We start from the raw sequence: 9,655 nt of genomic DNA on the forward strand, positions 1-9,655 counted from the left end.
TTTAAATTTTGGAAAGAACGAAAATGGCTAGTTTGGGAAGCTTAGATGCTGTACAATGCTTCCCATGGTGCAACAGATGAAGTAGATGATTTTAAGCAGGACACAAACATTTTGTATGTATTTCTTTTAGTGACTATGAGAATAAAATATAATTAATACACTAAACTCAATTTTCACCAATGTTACTGATTAGAAAGAAGGTAAGTTTTTAAAGTAAGCTCAGTTAAAATTGACACCTAATATAATTGTAATTATATAACTGGCCAGGTGGCCCACAGATGCACTGTGAAAGCGACCGTTACATGACTGTGGCTTCTCTACCACTTGGAGGTCTTGACGTCTTTCTCTTGGGGTATTTTAAGTCCCAACAGAGGAAGAAACAGAGACAATTATTTAGGATTTGCCAAGAAAAGGGAACCAGACCCTCAATGTTGTAATAGAATAGGGCTTACTTCTTGTTTTTGGTCTCTTTGTAGGACATATTTCATGGGTCAGTTTTGTACTTAACAAGTATCAAGTCTCAGCCAGATTTTCAGTTTATTAACATATTCCGAGATAATATCAGCCTTTCCATTTTGAGACCAAATTTTTCAAATTACTTAAGGATCAGGATGAGTCTCTGGTTCATGTAACAAAGCAACACAATTATATGATTTAGAGGGTGTTTTTTTGTTGTTTTTTTTTAAACTAATCTCTACACCCAACATGGGACTAGAACTCAGGACCCCAAGATCAAGAGTCGCATGCTATACTGACTGAGCCAGCCAGGCATCCCTGACTTTGGTTTCTGTTTTTGTTGTTTTTGTCTTGCTGAACTCACAGTCCAGGATCAAGTGGACCAATTGGACACTCAATGTTTAGGTGTCCATGTGTATACCATTTGTCATTTGGTTCATAGTACCTAATGTTGTTATCTGTCCCCTTACCTATATAACTTTGTTTCCACTCCTAAAGTGTAAGCCCTAAGGGAAAAAACCATGTCTTAGTCTCTCTTTCTTTTGGAGTGGGGAGGGACTTCAGTGCCAGTATAATAGCTTGTTAAAGTAGGTGTTGGGGCACCTCGGTGGGTCAGTTGGTTAAGCTTCTGACTTCAGTTCAGGTCATGATCTCACGGGGGTTTGTGCCCCGTGTCGGCCTCTGTGTTGACAGCTCAGAGCCTGGAGCCTGCTTCGGATTCTGTGTCAGCACAGAGCTGTCAGCACAGAGCCCGATGTGGGGCTCGAACCCACGAACTGTGAGATCATGACCTGAGCCAAAGTCAGACACTTAACCAACTGAGCCACCCAGGCGCCCCCAGCGCTTTTTAAACTCCATTTCATGGATGTATAAGATGAAGGCTGGGGAAAGATATCAGTTCAATGTATGCTTTCTCTTTGCTAATAGAAAAAGCAAAATACAATACACCATGGGAAAGACACTGTTGTAAGAATTACACAGCAGCCAGAGGGAGGAGAGGCTCCTGACCTCCACGGCCAGCATTATATAGGCAATGATGAGCTGGGTGTGGGCCCAGGTGACAGTTCTATAGAGCAGCTGCATCGGCCAGGATCTGATAGACAAGTTGGCAAAGGTGTGGATCAGGTAATCAGCTTCCACCATCAGAGCCCAGCAGAGGAAACCAAACACCTGTCCTGGGTGGAGTCCATGCCACCAGGCGGAGAAGGCAAACGTCTGCAGCAACGGGCGGGCCCCGCCCCGCTGGAATATGAGGCGTCGGAGCCACCCAGCTGTGCTTTGGTTCCACTTTCTTGTGAACAGGGATATCCTGTGGGTTGTTTCCAGTGTCCAAATGTCCGCATCGGGGACGTATCCCCCCGCAGCAGGGCTCTGACCAAGTTCAGGTCCAAAGCCTGCTGCATGGAGGAGGGCATCATCCAGGAGCCAGCAGGAGTAGTAGGTGAGTTTGAAGAGCCCGGCCGTGGACCACATGACACAGATGCACTGGAGCTGCCGGCAGTCAGTCAGACCCGCTCCTGCACCCACCACCATCCTCAGGACCACTTTTAGGCACTCGAGGCCCAGGATCTGCAGACCCCTCCAGGTCAGAGCCCAGACAGAGCACCTGGGACCCACACTGCTCGGCCCTTGAACACGAGCTTGAAATCTCTGGAAGGAACACAGGGAGCCTCCTAGGAGAGCAGGGAAAAAGAGCAAGTAGCTGAAATAGGGCAGTGTCTTCCACAGATGCTCAGGAACGGAGCTTCTGCCCCTGATGCCTCTTGATGCTGCCTTCACTTTTCCCTCACAAATGTCCAGAGAGAGGGATGTGACCCTCTGGGTCAAGAGCATGAGGGAGGAAAGAGTGATGCAGAACCTGAAAGAGATATATTTAAATGTAAAAACGCTCCCCATATTTATTTCATCCCAGTCCGGTCCCTCACACGTGACCCCACAGCACATAGTAGCTCTGAATGATGAAGACGGATGGCCTGGCCTGCAGAGACCCCACAAAGACTGTTGGATTAATTCAGGCCACAGGCTACTCTGGGCAGGATCAAGAGGTAAATGTGGAAATCGGGGATCCTGGGTGGCTCAGTCAGTTAAGTGTCCAACTGGGCTCAGGTCATGATCTCACAGTTCAGGAGTTTGAGCCTCCTGTCGGGCTCTGTGCTGACAGCTCAGAGCCTGGAGCCTCCTTCAGATTCTGTGCCTCCTCCTCCTCTTTCTGCCCCTCCCCTGCTCATGCTCTGTCTCTCTCTATCTCTCAATAATAAAAATGTTAAAAAATTTTTATAAAAAAAAAGAATGACAAGGAATATTATAGGGAAATATTGATTATAATATTTCTAAGAATAGCCTATACAGATTAGGATCAAGGACATGGGAGAAATTTGCCATGGAAGAAACAAAAATTTAGTATTGAAGAGACTACAGGGAGACATAGATTTTAAATATGAACTGGTCCCTGCTAGTAAGATTCTGCAGGCTGTGGCTTCTGTGCTGAGGAACAGTGAGCCAAGCTAAGGGTTCAGGCCGTGCACTGAGTCACTAGCAATTTGAGGTGTGTTTTTAACCAGTCACCTGAAGTGCTCGGGCTTCAGTGTCACAAGGCAGAGAAGATCCTACTGGCAAGGTTATTATGGAGAAAATTAATGAAAATTATATGACGCACTCTGCAATCAGGGATGCTGTCCTGTGGAGTGCCAGTGGCACTATTTCCCAAGTGCTGCTGTTTCTTTCTGTGAGTCTGAGGATTTAAGGACGACTGACCTCATCTGACATGTCCCAACAGTAAGGAAAGTTGCCTCCAAATGCCACCAACCCCTGTCCACACTCCTTTTGTGGGTGGAATGTGTTCCCCCCAAATTTATAGGTTGAAGCTCCAACTCCCAGTACCTCAGAATGTGACCGTATTTGGAGATGGGGTGTTTAAGTTAAAACGAGGGCATCAGGGCACCTGCGTTAAGGTTTGACTTCAACTCAGGTCATGATCTCATGGTTTGTGGGTTTAAGCCCCATGTCTGGCTCTGTCCTGAAAGCCCAGAGCCTGGAGCCTGCTTCGGATTCTAGTTCTCTCTGCCCTTCCCCCATTCACACTCTGTCTCTCTCTCAAAAGTAAGTAAACATTAAAAAAAATTTTTAAATGAGGTCATTGGGGTAAACCCTAATTGAATATGACTGATGTCCTTATCAGAAGAGGAAATTAGGGCACAGACACAGAGAGAAGACCAGACAAGGAAACAGGGGGAAACAGCCATCTACAAGCCAAGGAGGGAGGCCTCGGAAGAAGCTGAACCTGCCAACACCTTGATCTTGAACTTCTCAGAGGAAGTAAGTTTCTGTTGTGTGAGGCCACCCAGTCTTCAGTACTTTGTTATGACAGCCAGAGCAAATTAGAACACCTTCCCATTTCAGCTCTGGCTCAGCCTTCCTCCCATCCACCAGATTCTGTTTAACTTGCTCCTCTGGCCCCTATCAGGTCCTGCTTCCTACGGAAATGCTAATTCACCGCACCCGAGTCAGTACTCCCCTCTCCCTACAGGCTGCCATCATCTTCTGGGAAGCAAACCCTAAAGCCTTTGGTGAAGACAGTGAGGACAAAGGAAAGGATTCTGGGTGTGGCAGGGATGACAAAATGAGTGAACCAATGGCAAGCTGGAATCAGACAGGTGACCTGCCTCGACAGGTCACAGCCCCTCTTCTCTGAGTGACCATTTACCCACGCCACCTGTGATAACATAGGGAGCCAGGGACCACAGGCCTCAAGAATACAGACATACCTGTATATAGACATAGCTCTAATCTTAGTGATCTCACGGACTCACGAAAACACTTCTTTAGACTGTAGTTAGTTCTTTTTCCTACACTGGGTGACCACCCTTCTGGGAGGATGGAATAGCTGAGTCGCAATGAAAGTAAAACTCTCGGGGGCAACTGTGTGGCTCAGTCCGACTCTTAATTTCAGCTCGGGTCATGTTCTCATGGTTTGTGAGTTCGAGCCCTGCATTGGGCTCTGCGCTGACAGTGTGGAGCCTGCTTGGGATTCTCTCTCCCTCTCTTTGCCCCTCCCCTGCTCGTGTGCTCTCTCTCTCTCTCTCTCTCTCAAAATAAATAAATACACATAAAAAGAAAAAAAGCAAAACTCTTGCACGGCAGCTTTGATGGGAAGGTAGCAAAGGTTCACAGTGGGTTGATATCTTCCTGGTCCCGCCAAAGGGGAGGAGAGGCTGCTGGCCATGTGTCTAAACCACCCACTCTCAGTTCAGCAAACTGTGCTTAGTCACTTCCAGGCAGGCCTCGTCCGTGGGCCCTGGGACCCCTGGTTCAACGCCCTTTCAGGCACAGTTAAGAACAGCTAAGTGCCAGACACTGGGCTACATAGGCAACACATGGTAGTTATTTATCGTCGTATAATGACGTTTATATGTATTATCTCTAACATAAAAGGTATACATTCATATACATACACACACGCATACATATACACATACGCTCACACTTATTTTTTTAGGAAAAGAAATGGAGGCTGAGAGGTTAAATGACTGGCTTAAGGTCACACTGCTCGAATGTGCAAGAATTGGGATTCAAACTCCGCACTCGGGGGCTCTCCACGCCCACCATGGCACAAGCCAAGCCTCGGCTGGTTTTTGTACAAGCCAAGCGAACAGGCTGCTTTACCTCTCGGAAGGACGTTCTTGCAGGTAATATTCAGTATAGTGCAGGCCCAGGTGGCAGAGCGTCTGCCAGCTCATCTGAAAGCCAAACGCCCACCTGTGGACATCCTGGGGGCCGAGAGAGGAGATCAGGAGCCCGGCGCCCAGAGCAGAGACCAGGACAAGCACGGCGAAGGACCCCATGGCAGCGCAGGCCAGGGCCGCGCCTCCGGCCAGGAGCAAGAGGTACCTGCAAGAAGAATTGCGGACAAGCGTGAGACTGACTTGGGCCAGTGAGTCACGGGTCACTTCAGATGTCATTCAGGAGAATGCAGTGGAGGTAAGCCCCGTGTGACACCTCAAGGAGCCGTACGGTTATCACTCCAAAGCCTTCCTTTTGTTTCTCTGAGGGAGAAAAAGCCAGAGTCCATTTGACAGTACCTACCTCAGGAAACAAATGTTCATTCCCACTGTTCAAGTGGGAATAACACCCGCCGCCCCTGACAATCCTGTGGGTGACGGCTCTGGAAGGTCCCCTAGTGGGGACATCTTTAAAATGTAGCGGTTTGCTGGGCCACCTGGGTGGCTTGGTTGGTTGAGCGTCCCACTTAGGCTCAGGTCATGAGCTCACGGCTTGTGAGTTCGAGCCCCGCATCAGGCTCTGTGCTGACAGCTCAGAGCCTACAGCCTGCTTCAGATTCTCTCTCCCTCTCTCTCTCTCTGCCCTTCCCCATTTGTGCTCTGTTTCTGTCTCTCCCTCTCAAAGATAAATAAACATTAAAAAATTAAAAAAAACAACAACTAGTGGCTTGCTGACTGACTGAAAAGTGATGTGAAGCTAGTGTCAAAGATCTAGGACAGCTTTCTAGACATCATCTCATGCAGATGCGCCTCTTTCCTCTTTGCTGGGTTGCACTGCCTGCACCATTCCAGAAAGGGGACTCCATGCCTCTCTCAGCTAAGTGTTTGAAAACTCAATTAGAAAATCTTTATTTTATTTTATTTTTTTTTAGAAAATCTTTATATGTGCTTTTAATCTTCCCTATTGCACTTTCAAGATCTTAGGAGTTGGTGGTTTTTCTTAATGTTGTTAAAGACCCACATCAGTGAAGCAGTTTGTGCAAACTGCCTCCCTCAGTAGCTGATAGATGCCCTGAGGCTGTGCAGAGACCTGGGAAATCTCACATTCTGAAGACTCAGTTCTTTCCACAGTATATGGAGGTTGGTGTGTTTATTTACTTTTTAAAGTTTTTTTTTTTTTAATTAATCTCTACACTCAATGTGGGTCTTAGACTCATGACTCCAAGATCAAGAGTCACATGCTCTCCCAACTGAGCCAGCCGGGTGCCTCTGTTTGTTTTAATTGGTGCCAAATTAATAAATCTGAATGAAGAGGTGTGAAAAATAGGTCCTGACTGGTCAGGGAGAGGAAAATTGAATCACAGAGGCCTACATTTTCAGAGCACCTGGGTGGCTCAGCCAGTTAAGCATCTGACTCTTGATTTTGGCTCAGGTCATGATCTTATGGTTCATGAGTATGAGCCCCATGTCTGGCTCTGCGCTGACAGCACAGAGCCTGCTTGGGATTCTCTCTCCCTCTCCCTTCAACTTAAATAAGCATTAAAAAAAAAAAAAGATTAAAAAGAGGCCTACATTTTCTTGACTGTCGCAGGGTATATATCGTGGCTCAGTGACGCACATGCACTGGTAAGAATGTCTTTCTTGGGGGTACTGACAGGTGCCCGCCGTGTAAGGTGCTCTATCACGCAGGGCCTGGGCCACTCCTGTGTTTCACTGCCATGGAAAAATAAGGGGACATGTAGTCCCTGCACAGCAGAAGTAGAAGCCTGAAGTGCCAACTGCCCTGAGACTTTATAAACATTCAAATGTCTACCTATGTACATGTAGACTACACGATGTATTGAGTACTTACTTTATTCTAGGTGTTGTGATAATAATCTCTTTATAAGAAATGCCTTTGTTTAATCCTTAAAATAACCCTACGAGATAGGCATTATTATTTTCATTTCACAGATCAACTTGGAGAGAATTTATTCACATACACAGGACACTCAGGAAGCGAGGGACCCAGGACCTGCCAGGCTGACCCCGAATCTCTGCAGAGACCTGGACCCAGCAATCTCTGAGTCTCTCTTTTTTTAGTTTTTCTAATTCTTTTTTTTTTAAGTTTATTTTTGAGAGAGGCAGCAAGAGAAAGAGAGAGAGAGAGCACACATGCACGCACACGCGCACACAAGCTGGGGAGTAGCAGAGAGAGAGAATACCAAGCAAGCTCCATGCTGTCAGTGCAGAGCCCAGAGCCCCACGTCGCCTCAAAGTCATGAACCAAACCGTGAGATTGTGACCTGAGCTGAAATCAACAGTGGGACACCTAACCTACTGAGCCACTCACGTGCCCCAAAGCCAGCAATCTTAACCCTGTGGGAATTAACCCTTGTTTTTGCACTTGTTTTGCTTTATTGTTTGTGATTCTTTCTCAGTAGGACACTTTTTTTACAGCCTCTCCTCCCCATCTCCTAAATGAGGGTAAGGGCCATCAACCAGTGTGAACTACATGTAATATACCACAGGTTAGTCAAACTCAGCAATTCTAATTATTAGATACAACTAGATTTTACTTAAAAATCCCCAGTGTATAAAAATCTTAATCTCCAAAATAGGTGAATCATTAGGAGGTAGCCCTCTGGCAATGGATTTTCATGTTACATGAGGATATTCCACAAACTTCTTTAAAAACGGGGGCTGTCTTTAATGTCTATAATTTATTAACTATACAGGGGTGCCTGGGTGGCTCAGTTGGTTGAGAGTCTGACTCTTTGTTTTGGCTCAGGTCATGATCCCAGGGTTGTGGATAGAGCCCCACATCAACCTTTGCTCTGAGCATGGAGCCTGCTTGAGATTCCTTCTCTCTCTGCCCCTCTCCCCTGCTTGTGCTCTCTTTCAAATAAAAAAAGTAATGATTTATTAACTATACAAAGATCATTGTAATCAAGTTACCAAATCTCTAATAATAATTTTTGAATCTCAGATTGAGATCTAGCTAATCTCACATAATTTGTTTTGACTTATGCTATTTCTCTGAGAAATCATACAAAGGCATTTAAAAAAATCAGTTACATATTTAATAAAATTTAATTTTATTGAAAATGATAAAATTCCATGAAATTAGGACTGGCCAAGAGTATAGGACACATGGTGGGGGTATAGGTATATCTGTTTGGGGAATTCCTGTACTATCTCAACATCCATCTCTCTCCAGAGTTTTCACCCTTTTCCCATTTAACGTACACCTACCAAACTGGGTCAATGCAGACATGATGTCAATTTCCAGTCCCATTTCACTCTAATAGAGATATCAGTGATCGAGCAATCAATAATCAGTGGTAATGATAATCACTTAAAAACAACCGTATAATTATTTTTATTAACATTTTTTTAAATGCTTATTCAGTTTTTGAGAGACGGAGAGAGACAGAACATGAGCGGGGTAGGGGCAGAGAGAGAGGGAGACACACACTCCAAAGCACAGAGCCTGATGCGGGGCTTGAACCCGTGAACCACGAGATCATGACCCGAGCCGAAGTCAGTCACTTAACCAACTAAGCCACCCAGGTGCCCCCATATAATTAATTATTTAATCTTCATGTCTTCAGGCCAACCCATGCTTTTTGACCTACTATGGTATTCATAGATGTAAGAGCAAAATTAGCCTTTAAACCTACCTGGCAGAAGTGGAAAATGAATCCATAGTGCAGAGATAATTAAACAGAAGTGCAAAAGGAAAAGCTGCCCCTTGATAAAGTGATACAGGATGGAGGAAGAACAGCTGAAGCCAATCCATTGTGAACTGGGACAAAGATACTGTCCCTCCCGGAGTCTTTAACAGGTGCCTTCCTTCCCCAAGTAAAACCTCAACCAGGTTCTCTTTAATCTGTTTATATGGCTCAGGAAGGCCTGGGTGAGTAAAGAGCAAACAAAAGCACTGGCGAGAAGCAGCATCAAAGCTGGCTTTCTGATAAAGGGAACTGCACCATAGAAACCAAAATGCGTTTTTGGTGTGATATTAACAATGTACGAAAACATTGCTTTCAGAATTCTCATTTAGTTTACACACTGCGTTATTTGCCTTTCCAGTCATCTGACTGCCATATTTTCTTCACTAAGTTAAAGCAAAATGTCATTTTCCAGTTATGGACAGACAACTGACTGGCTGGGAAGGGGGATCAAGGAGGTGAGCATAAGGAAGGGAGCCCTCATGATCCTGTGAGCCAATTCCTAAAACAAATGTGTGCGTGTATGTATGTGTGTAATCTCCCATGGTTCTGTTTCTCTGGAGAACTGTGGTTAATACATATGCCATGGAAGTCTTTCAAATTAATTTAGACAGACATTGCTTGAAAACAGGGGCTTATATGCTTGGGGACGATAGAATGTTCTAAATTCATCCATATATTTATTCAACAATTTTCTTTTTTTAGTATCAATTATATCAGATACTGTGGTCAGTGCTGAGTAAAGAGTGGGAACAAATTTGTGTGGCT

General features: G+C 45.3%; 1 protein-coding gene across 1 annotated transcript; it reads right to left on the minus strand.

The window, feature by feature from the left end:
- Positions 1–1,350: 1,350 nt before the first annotated feature.
- On the minus strand, positions 1,351–8,955 carry MBOAT4 (membrane bound ghrelin O-acyltransferase MBOAT4). Its single transcript, XM_077773464.1, has 3 exons — positions 8,837–8,955; positions 5,119–5,343; positions 1,351–2,314 (listed from the first exon to the last, which is right to left on the minus strand). The coding sequence occupies exons 1-3, from the start codon at positions 8,953–8,955 to the stop codon at positions 1,351–1,353; spliced, it is 1,308 nt and encodes a 435-aa protein (XP_077629590.1).
- Positions 8,956–9,655: the final 700 nt, after the last annotated feature.

The sequence above is a fragment of the Crocuta crocuta genome, unplaced genomic scaffold (assembly GCF_008692635.1).
Source record: "Crocuta crocuta isolate KB4526 unplaced genomic scaffold, BGI_CrCroc_1.0 scaffold140, whole genome shotgun sequence".
Classification (NCBI taxonomy): Eukaryota; Metazoa; Chordata; class Mammalia; order Carnivora; family Hyaenidae; genus Crocuta; species Crocuta crocuta.

Coding starts and splice junctions, on each gene's coding strand:
- MBOAT4 (XM_077773464.1), bottom strand. CDS start 8,955: ATGGATTGGCTTCAGCTGTTCTTCCTCCATCCTGTATCACTTTATCAA. Junction 5,344..8,836: donor TCATTTTCCACTTCTGCCAG/GTAGGTTTAAAG, acceptor TTCTTCTTGCAG/GTACCTCTTGCTCCTGGCCG. Junction 2,315..5,118: donor CAAGAACGTCCTTCCGAGAG/GTAAAGCAGCCT, acceptor TATCTCTTTCAG/GTTCTGCATCACTCTTTCCT.